The sequence below is a fragment of the Ochotona princeps genome, chromosome 6, assembly GCF_030435755.1.
Source record: "Ochotona princeps isolate mOchPri1 chromosome 6, mOchPri1.hap1, whole genome shotgun sequence".
NCBI lineage: Eukaryota > Metazoa > Chordata > Mammalia > Lagomorpha > Ochotonidae > Ochotona > Ochotona princeps.
In genome coordinates, this window is record NC_080837.1 from 22,590,753 (window position 1) to 22,610,305 (window position 19,553).

Below are 19,553 nucleotides of genomic sequence, written 5' to 3' on the forward strand. Positions count from 1 at the left end.
AATGCAGATGTACAAAATGTACATCTCTTGTTTAGCGTGTTTCAGTGTTTTTACAGCCATGCAATATAATAGACAAAATTGATATTGTGATTATGTAGTTTTGAATAGTGAAATTTCAAAACAATACAGAAAATTTTTAAGTACCTGAAAGTCTGCACATAATTTATACCTCTAAAACTGGAAATGATGTGAAGATGGCATATGCAGCATAGCAAACTTCTAAGAACACTGCTGATTATTTTGAATAGAAGGGGAAGACAAACCAACAAAACTGGCATTCAGGGGTAGGCATTTGGTGCTTTGATGAAGTGAGACCACTTGGACAACCGGTGTGGAGTGTCTTATCTATAGTCTTAAGTATAGATAATCAGAAAGTAACTGGCAATTGTTGATAAAAGTCATATCTGTGATTGGTTGAAAGCCAGTTAGTCATGAGTGCACACATTAAAAAAAAAGACAATAAATACAGATATTGTTTAAGTAGTTATGACATGCTTTTCCAAGATTATTTTAGTGTTTGGATAGGAAAAGCCTGCCACATGCCGCTAAAAGTCAGATGCAGAATCTGTGTGTGTGTGAGTGTGTGTGTTATTTGCATCCTAAGTTTTTACCATGAATTAAACTAATGGCAGCTGTAATACAGAAGTTTGGAGATGCATCAGCAAAATACACTGAACTGATTTGTTACCTTGTAGCTATCTAGTATGGTTACTACTTACTAGGTAGCTACTAGGTAGCTTCGGGAACCCTCTGTACTATTCTGCTGTGTCTTCTGCCATCCAGCAGGGGAAAGATCCTAGAGGATCCTGGAAGGACACTTCTCTCCCACACCAGCATTCCAGCAACTAAACCTGGATTTATGCCCTGGATTATAAGAAACTTGTTAGGTCGGTGACTGCCAAACTTGCCCGTTAATACTGTTTGTTCAACATTGTTTGAGTATGCTAGTCTGAGAAGACATGGGGGAGGTATTTATTTTGATAAATAGATGGTTTCAAACTACTACTGTACACATATACACCTTTTTTCTTTTTAAAGTATCTGGTGGTGGTGAGGTATGAGTTTTGGGGAAACCAGCTATGCTAGACATACAGGGAAAGCACATCTAAAGACCAGCTATAAATCAATTATTTAATCACGCAGCTCTTCCTTTGAAAATCCAAGTTAAATTATTTATTTTTTAAAATTTGGGAAAAGGGTTGTGTTTATATGCTCTTGTATCTGCTCATGTCTAAGAGTGTTTTTGGGTAGGGGCAATATTGAGATGCTTTAAGAAGCTGACAGATTAGAACTGTAGTTAACAATGGTTCTTGGGCTATCTGATTTCATAGAAGTGCAACGAGTGTTAATTTTTTCCATTGAACTTAGTCTAGGTAAATATTAAAATAGATTCTTACTAAGTATTAACTCTATTCTAGGAAATCTAAATGTAAGTGCCTGAAGCTGACTGATAGAGGAAAACTAGGCACATAACATAATAGTGGAATCATAATGTAGTTACTTATCACACTGGAGCAGGAATTAAAATTTCAGAAAACACGTAAATTGATCTCATCCCTTTCCTTTCGTAAAAATATTTTGAATGTTAGTATCCTGAGAGCATTTTCTGTTTCTTTGTGGAGTCATTGTCTGAGTCAGTGGCATAGCTCCTTACCATACCCGTTGTTGTTTTGTAAGAAATAGATAAATCATTTTCTTACCCATGTAAGGGGAAAACTACCCAAAAAAACATGCTGTATTTTTAGGTACTGGAGACTGGCCTTTGCAGTGCTGTGGCAAAACAGCACAAAATGATTATATCAAGCTGCAAATTTGGCTGTGGTAGTTAAAGTAGCTATTGTAACACCAAATGTATTTTGAATAAGGAGCTTTAGAGTATGTGTGTCTGTGTGTGTACAGTTGTCTGTGAGTATTTCCATGCATTTTTGTTTTTAGTTGAAGTGACTAGTTTAGTATGGAGGAACTTAGTTGATGATCCACAAAAGCTGGATCCAATATGAATACAGCCTGGGCTCATTGGGACATTTTCAGATTAAAATGAATAGTGGAAGAAATTAGGGTGCTTACACCCTAATTTACTAGAAAGGTGAGAATTGAAAATGCTGGCATATTACACTATGAAACTTTCCAGCCTTTGTGGCAGAACTGTGTTAAATATATGTTGGATGAGTCTGTATTTTCATTTTCCCAAAGCTAACCTTTGAAATGGCAAAACAATAAATATGTCAGTTTTTCCTTTCTCAGCACTTCAATAATGTTAGGTTTGCACTTCAAAATCATTTAAACTTGTTTCACAGATGTTGCAATCTAATAATCTTTATTTTGAAAATGTCAACTTTATAAATAAGTTCAAAGATTTATAAAATGGGATAAGCATTGTGGGGGCAGAGGTTTAGCCACTGCTTGTGATGGTGGCATCCTGTATGAGTCCAGTTCGAGTCCTGGCTGCTGAACTTCTAGTCCAGTTTACTGTTAATGTATCTGGGAAAGCTGTGGAAGATGGATCAGGTGCTTCAGGCCCTGCTGCTCATGTGGGAAACCTTGGTGGAACACCAGGCTCTGGCTTCATCCTGACCCAACCCTGATCATTGTGACCACTTGGGGAGTGAACCAGTGGATGGAAGATCTTGCTGTCTTTTCCCCTCTCTGGAAATCTGTCATTCAAGTTAGTTAGTTAATTAATCTATTAAACATTATAAAATGAACATATATTGCCTTCCCCTAGATTGGCAATTTTTAAGTAGTTTTACACTCTCCTATTCTTCAAATACCTTTTTGGGGTAACTGGTTGAAAGTAGGTTACAGGGGCTGGAACTGTGTTGTAGAAAGTTAAACCTCCACCATGGTCTGGTATTCCCTCTGGGCTCCCATTTGAGTCTAGATGTTCTGCTTCTGATCCAGCTCCCTGCTAATGTACATGGGAAAGCAGTGGAGTACGGTTTAAATGCTTTGCCTCTGCATTCATGAGGGAGTCTTGGAAGAACTTCTGGGTTCCTGACTTTGGGTTGGCCCAATCATTTGGGGAGTGAACCTGCAAGTGGAAGGTGTGTCTCTGTCTCTGTCTCTCTCTCTCTCTCTCTCTCTCTCCCTCTCTCACCTTCTCTTGCTGTATCTCTGCCTTTCTTTTTTTTTTTTTTTAAAGATTTATTCATTTTATTGGAAAGCCAGATATACACAGAGGAGGAGAGAAAGAGAGGAAGATCTTCCGTCCGATGATTCACTCCCCAAGTGAGCCACAATGGGCCAATGTGCGCCGATCCGAAGCCGGGAACCTGGAACCTCTTCCGGGTCTCCCACGCGGGTGCAGTGTCCCATGCATTGGGCCGTCCTCGACTGCTTTCCCAGGCCACAAGCAGGGAGCTGGATGGGAAGTGGAGCTACCGGGATTAGAACCGGCACCCATATGGGATCCCGGGGCGTTCAAGGCGAGGACTTTAGCCGCTAGGCCACGCCGCCGGGCCCTGTATCTCTGCCTTTCAAATAAAGATAAATGAATCTTCGTAGAAAAGAGAATCTAGGTTACAGACGTCATGAAAATTCGTAAAATTTGTGAATCACAAAAATTAATCTCATCCAATATGCATCTATCTGTATAGCTGTAGTAGTGTTTCAGTTCTAAACATGATTAGTAATTCAGAAATATCATTTCATATAATCTATAAGACTTCTATAATATCTATATGATGTCTTCAATTATCCTAAAAGTACCTTTTTTCCCGTTTGCTCGTTTCTTTTATTTTTAAAAGATGTATGTATTTCTTTGGAAGATGGAGTGACAGACTAGGCTGGGGTTGGGGAGAATAGAGAAAAAGAGAGACATAGAGATCTTCTATCCACTGATTTTCTCCCCCAGCTGTTCCCAATAGCTGAGGCTGGGCCAGGCTGAAACCAGAAGCTAGGAATGCTTCCAGATCTCCCACAAGGGTAGCAGGGATGCAAGTACTTGTGTCATGATCCCCTGCTTCCCAGATATGTTAACAGTGAACTGGATGGAAGTGGATTAGTTAGTACTTGAATTGGTATTCCACTGTGAGATGTTGGCATCATAAGTTACCAGTGATTTAATCACATGGCAGTCCTTTATCCCTTTGTAGTGTCTTGTTTCCTACCTGGCTCCTCTATAGCAAGTTGTTTCTTATGTATGTATGTATGTATGTATGTATGTATCTATCTATCTATCTATCCCTACACCCAGTTCATTTTATTAATTTGTTTGTTTGTTTATTTATTTATTTATTTATTTATTTTTAATGGTATTGCCTTTTTTTCCTGCTAGTGTGTAGGTCAGTGACATGTGGAGTATGTCCTTTATTCTCAGTGTGAATGGTTGTTTTACTCATTAGGTTCCATTAAGTTACTTGGCAAGAATACCGTGTAAGTGAAGCTGGATATCTTTCACTGAATCGTAACAGAGGGGATGTTATATCAGGTTTTCTCAGTATTGGTACTGCTAAGTTTGGGGACTTAGTAACTGAAATAATAATCATTTTATTCCTTTGGTCTGAAGATATCATTTTCCTTTATAAATGCTTTATATCTACTCTATTTGGAGTCACTTTCATAGACTGAATACCTTCTCTTTCACATCTTGAATCTTGTGGCCTTAGCACCTGATGATGACTTTGCCTCAATTACTTTATCCATGTGGAGTTGCAAAAATGATCGTTTAAGTTATGTAGTTCCTTTAACATTTATTGCTTGAATTTTTCAGCCATTAAAACTCTTGACTTCTGATGAAAGTTAATTTAGTTTTAAGTCACAGTTTTGTCAGTATAGATAGATTGTAACCTCTACCTTTTTCCTGCTAGTTTAGAGTTATAGTGTAGTATCTAACTAGCATTTCCAATGACCAGTCTTCACTTCATATTCTGGATCCTAAAAACTACTTGCACTGTTTATAATTTCTGAGTTAATTATAAGCTGCTTAGGGATTTTTGACTGCTATCTCTCATATGTAAGTCTTGGTTGTACCATTTATTTGGTATTTATGCTTGCTTTAATTCTTTTTTTTCTGTTAAAGATTTTATTTATTTACTTGAAAGGCAGAGTTACAGAAAGGAGATATGTAGAGAAGAGAGAGAGGAGGTTGGAGAGGGGGAGGGGAGACAGAAAAGGAGAAGGGGGAAGAGAGGGAGAGAGAGAGAAAGGAAGAAAGAAGAAAGAAAGAGAGAGAGAGAAAGAAAAAGAAATGAGTGAAAGGAAGGAAGGAAGGAAGAAAGAAAGAAAGAGAAAGAGAGAAAAGAAAGAAAAAAAAGCGCTTCCATCTCCTGGTTCACTGTCCAGATACCACAACAGCTAGTGATGCAGCAAATCAAAGCCAGCAGCCAGGAACTCCGTCTGATTGGTACCCAATTGCTTGTGGTAGGAGCCATCTTGTGCTGCTTTGTTAGATGCGTTAGCAAGGAGCTGGATCGGGAGTGGAGCAGTGGGAGCAGTCTGTAGCTTAACATGCTATACCACAGTGTTGGCTCTGTCTTGCTTTAATTTTAGCAGAATTTATGTTGCTCTGGTAGAAGCTCTGTTGAAACTGATGCTTTATCCCTTAGTTACTCAAGCTAGATATTTTTTAGACATGTTGTAATAAGTTATTGCACATTTAATTTTGGTGGACAAAATTGGAATCCATGCTGCTTTTTCATGATATACATCTTCTATGAATATTTTTTGAAGCTCTCAAGTGCTCATGAACTAAGAAGAACCTTAACAAGAAAGGAATATATGGAACTTTGGGCAGAGTAGGATAAACTTATAAATGGCCAAACTAAATTAGACAGTTATCTGGAAATAGAACCCATTTTATTAAGGGTGAATTAATCACTATTTGATTATGAAAAGAAAATAAATGATGAAAGTGACTGTATTTGTGTTTCATTTTAATTATACATTAAATAAATTTAGATATAGCTGTTTTTAAAAGCCCTGGAACATGTTTCTTGTCCACTTAAAATTCAGTTTTAAGATACTCTGTATATCTGAAATGGGAAGGATTGAGAAAGTTCAGTTCAGTATAAAGAGTGATTATTGTCACTTTTTTTCAGCATTCACAAATTTATTGCGGGACAAATTAGGAAGCAACCAGGTTTTAAAATGAAAATGCGTAGCAATAATGTCTTTCCAGTGTTCAGTAAGCATTTATGACTTTCATCAATTATGAGTTAATTTTTCAGGTATAAGATAGTTGCCCACACATGCACATGTAATGGTAATGATATGTTTTCTTTATTCTTTAGACTATCCACATAAATATGGTCCGCAGGGGGGCTGTGCAGATCACACAGTGTTTGAACGAATGAGGAAGTACCAGATGACTGGTGTAGAGGAAGCAATACAGGTAAAGATTATAGCGCTAGCTTACGTTTAAGATATAGAAATGAACTTGAGCATATATTTCTTTATTTAAAAATGCATGTCCTAAAATTTCTGCACAATTTATACCACTTGGTGAAATATATATATTCAAAGAGGCCAAGAAACTTTCTAATAACAAATAAGCAGTGCTAATATTTAAATGCAAATGTGTGTGACTCAAAGCATTTCATTACATGTCCATACTCTACCTTTAATTTTTCAACATGAAATGAAAAAATTGAATCTGAACTTTAGTTTTATATAAATGTAAGTTTGTATTAATATTGAAATAGTAACAAGTTTGCTGTAGTTTTAATATTTTCTCACTGTTAACACTGAAAATCTGTTTTGGAAAACCAAAGGGCCTGATGTGATGACTCAATGGCCACATCCTCACCTTGCAAGCACTGGGATCTCATGTGGATGCTGGTTCATGTCTCAGCTTCTCCACTTCCCATCCAGCTCCTTGCTGTGACCTGGGAAAGCAGTAGAGAATGGCCCAAAACTTTGGGACCCTCAATCTGCATGGGGGACCCTGAAGAAGCTCCTGGCTTCTGGCTTCGTATCAGCTCAGCTCCAGCCTTTGCCATCTGGGGAGTGACCCAGTGGATGGAAAATCTTCCTCTCTGTCTTTCCTTTTCTTTGTGTATCTGACCTGCCTTTCCAATAAAGATAAATAAATCTTTTTTTTTTTTGATAAGTAAATCTTTAAAAAAAACAAGAATGGTTATTCACTGTAATGAAAATTTAATGGTTTTGATATGTCAATTGCAAGCTTCTTTCCCACCCCTCCCCCCTTGAGGTTTGTTTTTTAGTGATAGGTGACAAGTTGTAGTTATTCAAACATAAATTGAAAATGAGAACATATTTTCCTTTCATGATGAAATGTTTATCTTGTATTTTGGACATAATTTCTAAAAGTGGTAGAATGGAATATTTCTCGAGTCATTTGGATTTGTATTTACATCTATTTTTAATCTGTAAAGTGTCGTACTATTTCAGGTGAAAATTTGAGTACTAAGTATGACTTATTCCTATGTTCATTAAACAAACATTTGCTGATCTTCTGTCATGTATAACTTGTAGGTTCTGCGAAAATAAAGGGACTTCAAGACATTTGTGGAGAATTGGAATTAAAAGATATGCCAAGTTTTCATGGATTTTTCAAAGCCCCCTTGTATGTGGGTATTAAGATGAAGGCTTGTTCTCAAAAAGTATGTAGGTAGTTGGAGACATGAGAAACAAAATAGGAAGAGACAGAAGACAGTTAAGCACAAGGTTATATTCTACATACAAGAAGATAGCTATTTGAAGGTAATAATCAGAAAGTAAAAGAATAGGCACCAATCAGTTTAGCCATGGGACGATGGAAGGAATATGTGGAACAGGAGGAACAACATAAAGGCCAGAGAAATAGAAAAATCAGTAAAGCATTCTGAAGTTAGTGGTGGAGTCCTGTTCTGCTATCTGGGAAAGTAAATTGCAAGGTGATCATGGCTTATCCTAAGGTGTTGGCAATGTGGATACAGGGCATGAGACCACAGACTGCTAGACATGATAGGGATTTTAGCAGAGTGGTTTTAAGTAACATTAACATACATTGCATATTTGAATATCAGCAGTATTCTGCAAGAAATATAAGGAAGAGGACATCATTGATATTAGTGTTATATGTTATAAGATAAACATAATGAAGATTTATAAGACCGATATGAGAAATCAGAAAACTTCATAAGAAAAAAGTTGGATGCTGATGAATGTACATGTGTGAAACTGTAGGTAAACTAAGGTCCATTGAATAAACAGAGGCACAAAAAATATTCATTAAAAAAAAAAAACAAAAAACAACAGCAACTGAAGTGGGATCTCTGTCTTACATTTAAAATAAAATAAAACTCTCAATTGGATTGTTACTAAGCATCTAACAAGAACCCTTTGAAGATTTCCCTTTCCAGCTGTGCTGTAATAACTGGTATCCAACTAAGCTGCATGCAATAAATCACTAGAAAATTGAGCAAAATACAGAAAGTGAAGCAAGCATGGGAGAACAGGCAGTGCAGGATTGAGATCTTTGGAGTGTGAGCTGTGCCTGTGTAGGGTGAGATTCTACTAGACAGCTCTCAGATGAAAAAAATATATATTGGGGAAATCGGGCCCGGCGGCCGTGGCCTAGCGGCTAAAGTCCTCGCCTTGAAAGCCCCGGGATCCCATAAGGGCGCCGGTTCTAATCCCGGCAGCTCCACTTCCCATCCAGCTCCCTGCTTGTGGCCTGGGAAAGCAGTCGAGGACGGCCCAATGCATTGGGACCCTGCACCCGCGTGGGAGACCTGGAAGAGGTTCCAGGTTCCCGGCATCGGATCGGCGCGCACCGGCCCGTTGCGGCTCACTTGGGGAGTGAATCATCGGACGGAAGATCTTCCTCTCTGTCTCTCCTCCTCTGTGTATATCTGGCTGTAATAAAAACGAATAAATCTTTAAAAAAAATATATATATATATATTGGGGAAATCTATGAATTTGCCAGAAATTACTCCCAAGGCATATATCCCAAGGCATTGATAGGAATAGCTAAGCCAGCCTTTTATTAAAGCTCATTCTAGATCAGCCCTCAGTATGCAGAAAAACAAGCCTCTGCAAAATCAAGGTAGTTTTCATATAAATTAGCTGTTTGTCAGAAAAAGGCCAGTAACACTGTTAAGGGAGGACAACGAATCCAGATGCAGTAGAAACATAATATTGTATATATATAATATGTTTATGTATAGTATAGTACATATAAACATGTGTGTGTATATATAAAGATTTGTTCATTTATTTGAAAGACAGAGTTAGAGAGAAGGAGAGGCAGAGAGAGAGAGAGAGAGAGAGAGAGAGAGAGAGAGAGCGCTAGCTAGCTTCCATTTTCTCGTTCACTCCCCAGATGGTTGCAATGGCCAGGGGCTTCTTCTGGGTATCCCACATGGATGGCAGGGTCCCAAATATTTGCACCATCTTCTGCTTTTCCCAGTAGGCAGCTAGATCTGAAGTGGAGGAGCCAGTACTGAACCAGTGTCCATATATGATCCTGGCACTGCAGCTGGTAGCTTATTCTGCTATGCCATAGTACTGTCCCTCGAATAACATCTGTAGTGTTGAAAGAAAACTCACAAATGAAGATCCTGTGTTTTGTGAAAATATTTTTCAAAAATGAGGCTGATTTAAAATCATTTTAGAGAAAAATTGAGTTAGTCTGTAGCAGATGTACACTGCAAGAAATTTTACATGTGCGACTTCAGATACAAAAAAGGATACAGAATGAAACTCAAATCTTATTAGCGTACACAGCATGAAATAGTAAATATAGCTGTTTATTTAAAAAGCTTCTTTAAAGAGATTATTACTTAAGCTAATAATAGTATGTAATGGAGTGAAATTTATAGCGGTAGCACAAAGACCCAAAAAGGGACTAATGGAAATATATTGTATATTTTGCATGAGAAGTAAATTTGCGAACACTAGAGTAGGACTCAGCAAACTGTGACTTGTGGATATATAAAAAAACTTGTCTTATTTCTGTTTTCCTATAAGTTTTTGAAGAAAAGATTTATTTGTTTTACTTGAAAGAGTTATATAGAGGGGGAGAGAGATAGAGAGAGATTTGCCGTCCACTGCATCATTCCCCAAATGGCCTCAGAAGCTGGAACTGGACCTGTCTGAAGCTGGGGGCCAGGAGACTCTTCTGGATTTCCCACATGGATGCAGGGGCCCCAAACCTTGGGCTATCCTTCACTACTTTCCCAGGTCATTAGCAGGGAGCTAGGTTTGAAGTGGAACAGCTGGGACTGGAACCAGCATTCATATGAGATGCAGGTGGAAGATTAGCTTACTACAGTGCCACCTCACTGGACCCCTGTGGATATTTTGTAAATAAAATTTCTTTATTTTGTAAGTAAAGTTGCCATGGCGCTTGGCCACATTCATTGCTCAATGCCCTGTCTATAGGTGCTTTTGCATAGTAATAACACAGTAGTGACAACAGCCATGTGATCTGAAGGTCTGAATATTTTTTGTCAAGCCATTTAAGAAATTTTATAGGAATATCCCATGTCATGGAGCAACCCTGAAAAAAAATAGGGGGATGTTAATAGGTCAATAAAGGCAATCAGATCTAACTTAAAATACCCAGCTAATCCAATGTAAAGTAGAAGAATAGACCTGAAGAAACAAAGAACAGATGATACAGATAGATAAGTATCAAGATCTGCTGAATCTAACCAGATCATTGGTTACATGAAATGCCAGTGGCCTAAACACATTAATTAAACAACTCAGATGGTTAGAATAATTCATAAAGCCTGACCCAAATATGTCTAAAGGAAATGTAAAGACGTAGAGTAAAAGTAAAAAGACAAACCATGTATCATAGAAGCACTAATAGTAAGAATGTTAGAGTGATCATATTAGTATAAAAGTATTCCAGTTATGAATTATCAAACTAAACTGGACATTTCATAATGATATAATTTCACTTTATCAAGATGAAATACTGACTCTAAACATTAGTTAATAGTACAGTTAATAGAAATGGGCCCGGCGGTGTGGCCTAGCGGCTAAAGTCCTCACCTTGAATGCCCCGGGATCCCATATGAGCGCCGGTTCTGGTCCCAGCAGCTCCACTTCCCATCCAGCTCCCTGCTTGTGGCCTGGGAAAGCAGTTGAGGACAGCCCAATGCATTGGGACCCTGCACCCGCGTGGGAGACCTGGAAGAGGTTCCTGGTTCCCGGCTTCGGATCGGCGCGCACTGGCCCGTTGCGGCTCACTTGGGGAGTGAATCATCGGACGGAAGATCTTCCTCTCTGTCTCTCCTCTTCTCTGTATATCCTGGCTTTCCAATAATAATAAAATCTTTTTTAAAAAATAGTACAGTTAATAGAATTACATAATGCATGAAGAAAAACTGATACAATTGAAAGGAGAAATGAAAAATATTACAAGGTGTAGTTGAAGATTACAGTCATTTTCTTTTTAAAACAATTCTATCTATATAAAAGAGACAAAGGGAGGGAGACTGACACTGGACTGGAGCAGCAAACATCTTCCATCTTAGGGTTCACTGCCTGCCCCAAGCCGACATTCAGGGCTGTTCTGGCCAGACCAAAATGAGAGGTTAGGAACTCAGGCTGGGTTTCCCATGTAGGTGGCAGGGAGCTGAGTGTTTGAACTATCACTTGCTGCCTCCCAGAGAATGCCTTAGTAAGAAGCTGGAATGGAGAGTGGGCCAATAATTGAACCCCAGCCAACCAGAATGGAATGCAGGCATCCCAAGCTGCTGGTCAACTACTGTGGCAATTGCCCATCCTGAACATACTCCTTCCCTCTCATTTGCAACCCCTTGCTTCTCGCCTTACTCCTTACCTACTGGAAAGACGGGCAGCAGATGAAGCAGGAGGAGGTATACATTTGTTCATTCTCACAAAAGCTAAGGCAGACAGGAATGTAACCAGGAGTGCAGAACTCCATCGGGATCTCCCACATTGGTGGTGGGTCCTGAGGAAGCACTTGGGCCATCATCTGCTACCTCCCAGGATGCTTTAGCAGAAAGTCGGAACAGAAACAAACTAGCTGGGACTTAAACTGACACTCTAACAAGAGATGCAAACATCCCAAGCAGTGGCTTAGCTTACTGTATCACAATACCTGTCCCCACACTCATTTCTGAGATAGACAAATGGATAGATTTACAGACTTTCTATTTACAGAGCAAATAGAAAGTCAAAATCTACAACACTGAGTACTACTGTCAAGCAGTGTGACCTAACAGACATTTTAAAAATTCTTCACACAACAATGGTGGTATATACATTCTTTTCAGATACATGTGTAACATTTATTAAGTCATGAAAGAAGTATAGTTAAGTTTAAAAAGATTAAAATGATACAGAAACTTGCTTAAGTTTCAAGGAAATTAATTTGGAAATCATAAAAAAATGGGAAAGTTCCCAAGTATTTGGAAATGAATAGCTCAAATTTGGAATAATTTTGACCAGAATGATAACAAAAGTCAGAATGACATTTGTGAGATTTGGCCAAAGCAGTCTCAAAGGAGGATTTAACGCTTGAAGTGATCTTATTAGACAGTAACTACTCAGAAAGCAGCCATGAAAGCACCCACCGTAAAGAATAGACTAGAAAGTGCCACAGAAATCCTAAAACAATTGGAAGACTAAAGTAACAAGTAATTTTAGTGTGTATCAATGATGTTGAAAGTAAGCAGACAAAATCACTGGGCAAGATCAGTATAATTGGTAAACCTCTAGCTAATATGATCAAAAAGTTAATATTAGGGGTTTCTTTCTATAGGAATTATTATATATTTTGGATATTTTGAGCTAGTAATAAGTTCAACAATACTAATTTAATGAACAAATTCTTTTGAAAGAATCACATTGAGAAAAATATATGCAGCAATAGAATATGTGAATATATATAAGTATTAAACTGATACTTAATGATGATGTCAACTAAAAGTAAAAGCAAAATATATTTAAGAAAGAAAAATTAGTGCTCTTATTTAAAGCACATAAGAAAATAATGAAAACTTAGCACACTTGTTTTTTAAAGATTCTTCTTATTATTATTGTTTTAATTTGAAAGGCAGAGCCACAGAGAAGAGAGACAGAGAGGTTTTGCATTTGCTAGTTCACACTCCCAAATGGCTGCAGTGGCTGGAGCTGAGCCTCTCTAAAGCCAAGAGCTTCTTCTGGGTCTCCCATGCAAGTGCAAGGCTTTGGGTCATGCCCCACTGCTTTCCCAGGTCATAAGCAGGGAACTGGATGAGAAGCTGGGATGCCGGGACATGAACTGGTGCCCAAATAAGATGCTGGCACTTGCAGGTGGAGGATTAGCTAGTTGAATCATTGCACTGGCCTCATAGATGCAACTTTCTTAAAAAATTATTTATTGGGAAGAGAGGCAGAGGCAGACATACAAAAAGAGATCTGTGAGTCACATAATACAATGTAATTAATGAATAATAATAAAAAAAAAAGAGATCTGTGCATTGGTTCACCTCCCAAATACCTACAACCACCAGGGCTGGGCCAGTTTGCAGCCAGGAGCCCAGAATCAAGTTGAGGTTTCCTACATGAATAATAGGATCCCAAGTTCTTGACCATCATCTGCAGCTTCGCTAGATGCTTGACTGTCTAGGACTCAAAACTCAGGCACTCTAGGATGGGATTGGAGTGCTCTAAAGTGGTGACTCAAGTAAGTTTTCTGATGCAACGTTTGGTTCAAAAGTTCATACAGACAATAATAGCAACAAAATCTGGCGCTATGTGAAACATATTGCACATTATGGTTAAATAGGGTTTATACCAGAAATTACAGATTGATTTTTAAAATCAATTTAACTTGCCGTATTGACATAATGAAAGCAGAAAATCCCTATGATTATTTCAGTGGGCTAGTGAAAATGTTTATTAAGTTTCAGCACTCATTATTTAGCAAACTACAAGTAGACAAATTCCTTTAGCTGTTAACACTTGTATTAAAAAACATTGTAACTGACATAATGCCTAATAGTGGGTTGAGACTAAATTCTAGACCAGAAAGTAAGGATGTCATTCTAACTTCTTTTCAGCCTGGTACTAACAGTTCTAAATCTGTACAATAAGGCAAGAAAAAGAAATGAAAGACATACAGATTGTAAATGAAGTAAACTTCCTTTGTTCATAGGTGACATGAAGAGTGTATCTAGAAATCCTAAGATACCTGGAAAAAAGTTACTAGAATTAATAAATAAATTTGCCATTGATATAAGCTGTAAAATAAGTATGCCAAGAAGCAACTGCATTCTGTATGCTGGCGGTGGACATTTATTTATTTTTAAGATTTGTTTTTATTTATTTGAAAGGCAGTTATAGGAGGAAGAAATGGGAGAAAGAGAGAAACATCTTCCATTCTTTGGTTTGTTCCCTAAATGAGTATAATGGCGAGTATAATGGCCAGTGCAGGGCCAGGCCAAAGCTCATTTCCTAAATTCCCTAGATGCCTTCAGTGATCAGAACTGGGCACATCTGAAGCCAGGTGGCAGTAATTTAGACACCCACAGGGGTGTGTACAACTCGTTTTTTCTTTTTAAATAGGTAATTTCCTTTTAAAGATTTTCCTACATGTCTTTAAAAAATTGTTTTGAAAGAGTGACAGAGAAAGAGGGACAGCAAAGAGAGATCTGAGAGCTTCACTCTTTCATTCCCCTAAAGGCCTGCAATTGATTATTGCAGGCTGAACCCATAAGCCAGGAACTCCACCTGGGTTTGTGTGTGGGAGAACCTAAGTGCTTTTGGCCATCATCTGCTATCTTGCAGATGCATTAGTAACCTCCTGGAGGTTGGGACCAGAGGAACCAGGACTGCAGCTAGCCCTCCAGTATGTGTTTTTTTGTGATCCAAGCAGCAGCTTAGTCTGTGCACCATAAGGCTGGTTCCAGAAAGCCAAGAGTTTGAAGTCTTGCTGCTGTCCTCTGGGAACTGCATTAGCTGAAAGCTGCAATCAGGATGTAGAACCAGAGACTAAACTCAGATACTATGAAATGGACACAGATGCTTTAATAACTAGGCTGAAGTCCTGCCGTGTGTGTGTGTGTGTACAGACACTGGAAAGATAAATGAGGTATAAAGATGTGTGGGCCAACACTTTAGAAAAGGTATACACCTAGGAAGGTGAGCCTGGCCTTTGGGGTGACCTTTGCTCTAGGTAGAGCATCAGTTCCTCAGGAGGTGGCGTTGGAATGGAGAAGGCTGCTGGAAGTGACCAGCCTCAAGAGACTAAGGATGACAGTCTTGTATAGGGATTCTCAGAAGAATGTTAGATTGGGACTTTGAAGGGCTGTTATCCAGGGCTAAAGATGAATTAGGAAGTGTTCAGTGTTTCACAGGAATTAAAGCCCCACGTCACACTTCAGTTCCTATTGGATTGAAGTGATCTAGGATTATTAGTGCACCAAATTTAATTCCCTGCCCTATGTGAAATTGAATCTATTGAGAAAGCTGTCATTGACTGGAAGATTCAGATTGTATCTTTGGTTTTCTTTAAACAGTTTTCCTGTGGTTACCTGCTAGGAATTGCTTCCAAGGACACCCCACCCCTCAAGATAGCATAATCCCCAGATGCTCACATCCCTTATATAAAATGGCATAGTATTTGCATATAACCTTTGTATACTGTTCCTTATTTTCATTTCTAGGCTGCTTATGCTAGGTGAATATTATCTGTATCCATGCATATATGGAGGTTTTAAAAAATTTGTGGCAAATGCAGATTATGGAAAAATGATGCATGGATTTGAAAAATTCCCCCCTAAAATTTTAGAAAAATTTTTGAAGAGGGTAAATTGAACAGAAATGGGTGGTAGATTAGGTAGTAGAGATGAGGTACCAAGGTATTGTAAGTTGCTGTAAGACTTGTTTTAGATTTCACAAATATTAAGAGGTATGTTTTGGAAACAAATCTTAAGGAGTTACTTGTATAAGTTCTAAATCATCTAAATGGAAAATATGAGACTGAAAGCAGTGTTTATGAGAAATTTTTAATGACATCAGAAACTTCTTTGGTGTTGCATAATAACATAGAATATGAAGTTGTTCCTATCCTTTCACTGTAAAATTAGTCGTGAGGCACTGTAATGATCAGAAATGACTCTTTTTGATGTGTAGACACCTCAAGAAGAACATGCTGCTAATGGTCCAGAACTCCTGAGGAAAAAACGTACAACTTCAGCAGAAAAAAACACTTGTCAGCTTTACATTCAGACTGACCATCTTTTTTTTAAGTATTACGGAACACGAGAAGCTGTGATTGCCCAGGTATGTATCGTTCAATCACATTTGCCTGCTAGTTATACATAATTTGTTCACTAGAATGAAAACTCTTATTATGCTCTACTTGTACCCCTTTTATATTTGTATTATTTTCCTTTTCTACTTCTCTACTCGGACAGAATCTCTGTAAATTTGTAGAGACATTATCTGTTTTATTCACTAGTATAAATCCAGCACCCAAAACAGGTGACTAGGATATAGAAATTGGGCAGGAAAGTTTATGTACAGTTAAGTGTACTAGTGCAAGAGTAGTAGGACTATGCAGGGAATAACCAAGTGTCCTAATATTATCAGGGAAGTCCTTATGGAAAAATGGTTGAGCTGAGTCTGAAAGGTAGATAGAAGAAGATAGTTTAGGCATAAAGAAGCAGCATGTGAAAAAGGGTCGGACACATTTTGAATGGATTGAGGCAGCAAGTGCTTAAATATGACTGAGATAGGAGTGTGTACTTTTTTGCCAGAGAAGTGTCTGGAAAAGATAGAATCTCCCCCTTTCAGCACCAGCTCAATAATCTTCATACTTCTCTTCCATATGTGATTTGGACATTCTCAAATTTGAATGTGCTGGCACATTAATAATTAATTCTTAATTTTGGAAATGGAAATTCATTATCTCTCTTATATTTTGACATTGCTTCTAAAGTGTGTTTGTGTGTTTTTAAATCAATAGATATCCAGCCATGTGAAAGCAATTGATACAATTTATCAAACCACAGACTTCTCTGGAATCCGGAACATCAGTTTCATGGTCAAACGGATAAGAGTAAGCAATTACAATAGTTAAACATGTTTAAAAAGTAACAATAAGGGTGATATTTAAAATAAGAAAATGCTTGTGTGTTTATTCCATCTTCATGTATTAAATAGTTTAAATTTGTTTCTACTGATGCAGTTCATCTTTATTCTGACGTTTTTGATGTGCTTATAGGCATAGGTGGGTTATGATTTAGGAATTAAATTGATACAGCTTTAATCTGGGATGAGACAAAGCAGTGTTGTTTCTATGTATTGAGTTGACATAGCATAAAGAAGTCCCTAACCCTCCATAACTGACGTTGTTCCCCAGTTTCTTAAGACATGCCTTGGACCATACTTTTCACACTCTCTGTCACATGTGATGTTTCCAGTTAAAGGGTGTACAAATTATGGAAAATTGCAAGTTGATAAAACACAAGAGACTAAAATCTTGAAAATTCTTAATACTAGAAATATTAGGATTACATCTTAATTTGATTTGTCTTAACAGGAAATAGGGTTTCTGGATTTACAATGACAATGTTAATAATCAGTTATTTTCATGTATGCTGAGAACAATATGAGCCCTTACCTGAACAGGCAGTATTGCTGTATAGTGGGCAAAGGCAATAAAATGCAAAGTAGGACAAAGTAGAGAATACTTGAACAAATTTTAGTGAAACGCGTTTTTTTGAGTATGATGATTTATATTAAGAGGATATGCATGTAAACAATTGAATATTGAGGCAGGTGGTTGTTTTCAGACCTTAACTGGGATTAAAATTTTATTTTAAATCTAATTTGTTAAAGATTTGCTTCTGACTCACTAAATAATTTAAAGCTTCTATTCTGTCTACAAATATTTAAATATTAGTCATTCCATTCTTCTGGTAGATAACTCAAATTTAGATGCAACCTTTTTGTTAGTCAAAATTGCAAAAGTGTTAGGATAGTTCATTTCTGTTTTTACTGATTATAGCATGTTTTGAAGCTTGGGCTGCTTCTAATATGTAGTGTACTTGTTTTTGTGTTAAATAACTACAACTGTTTTGAGTAGTTATGGGGAAACTGGATGTTCTGAAATTGATGCTTTTGGTAGTTGTGCTCCATGGTGGTTTTGTCATCCTGCTGCTAAATCTTTTGTATGGATTGTAAAAGACTTCTAGTTTTCACTGTCAGCCGTTACATTATCTGTTATCACCAACATTCTTGAATAGACTCACATTCTTTGTAGTAAAAATATTTTCTTTTTTTTAATGTATTTTTTTATTCTCCATTAAGTCTTGTATGTAATTCCTGGGTTTACTTGGAGAAAGCCAAATTCTTGAGAAATCAGGTAGAAGATTTTTTTAAAGTTTTATTTATTTATTTAAAAGAGAGAGGGAGAGATGGGTAGTGATCCTACATTCACTGTTTGACTTCTCAGATGGTTGTAATGGCTAGTGCTGGACCAAGCTTAAGCCAGGAGTTTCTTTTGGTCTTTTACACGAGTAGCAGGAGCCCAAGCACATGGGCCATCCTCTGCTGCCTTTCCCAGAGTATTAGTTGGGAGCTAGATCAGAAATGGAGCAACTGGAACATAAACTGACATCCATATTGGATGCTGACATTTCAGGCAGTGGCTTTCTTTACTCAGTATGCCACAGTGATGGCCCCCACTTGGTCTTTGAAAGCAATCACAAGCTAAAAATGGGAACTTCTGGTGTTTGGTTGTGATGGAGGAGCTAGCCTGCATAAGGAGAGTGGCCATGTTTCAGAAGAAACATGCTGGACAAACTGAGAGTAGTAAGAGAAGTGAATTCGATGCAAATTGTGAAAGAAAACAGTTCATGTCTACATTTTGGTGAAAAAAATTGAATTTGAATTGAGCTAGACTTGACTCATGTGACTCTAGTCCAGGAGAAGCAAAGAAATGATTGATTTATCTGTTTAACAGTCTTGTGTTTTGTATCTATTTTATATTCTAGTGATTAGCTTAAATATAGATTTTCATACTCTTATACTTGTCCCCATCTGTTGAAAATTAACAGTAAATGAGACTTGCTTTGATGATTAAATTTTAGAAGTCATGCTTTATTAGCAATTTTGACTGTGAAGCTTGTTCTTCCTTCTCAATGTTCAGACTTCAAGTATTTGGTGAATAGTTGCTCAGAAATTTAAAATCCTCCATTTTATTTATTTTGTTTATTTCAAGGGCAGACAGAGACAAAGATCTCCACTTGCTGGTTCCTTCCCCAAATGCTCACAATAGCTGTGGTTAAACCAAGCCAAACCAGAAACCAGGAACTCAGTCTGGGTCTCCCACATGGGTAGCCAGAACACAACTACTTGAGCAATCATGTGTTGCCTCCCAGGGTCCACATTAGCAGAAGCTGCAGTACATATCACATATCACTCAGCCACTGTGATATGTGGGGCAAATGCCTGTTCTCAACGTTTTAATTTTAGGTGCCCTACTCTGCCTACCTGCTGGCTTACTTATCTTGTCTCCCTCCTTCGTTCTTTCCTTAACTCCCTTCCTTTCTTTTTATTTTGGGGGTTGGGGTGAGGAAGGCCTTCTGTGAAGAACTCAAGAGATAGAGGCAGTGGCATCAGCCCTGGCAGTGTTAA

General features: G+C 37.8%; 1 protein-coding gene across 3 annotated transcripts in view; it reads left to right on the forward strand.

Moving 5' to 3' along the window:
* The window catches only part of ADAM10 (ADAM metallopeptidase domain 10), a 124,457-nt gene that overhangs the window by 69,290 nt on the left and 35,614 nt on the right, over positions 1–19,553 (forward strand). For all 3 annotated transcript variants that reach the window (XM_058665778.1, XM_058665781.1, XM_058665780.1), the window contains 3 exons: positions 6,231–6,331; positions 16,044–16,193; positions 16,879–16,971. In XM_058665778.1, coding sequence (XP_058521761.1) covers positions 6,231–6,331; positions 16,044–16,193; positions 16,879–16,971 — 344 coding nt within the window. The remainder of the gene's footprint in view (positions 1–6,230; positions 6,332–16,043; positions 16,194–16,878; positions 16,972–19,553) is intronic.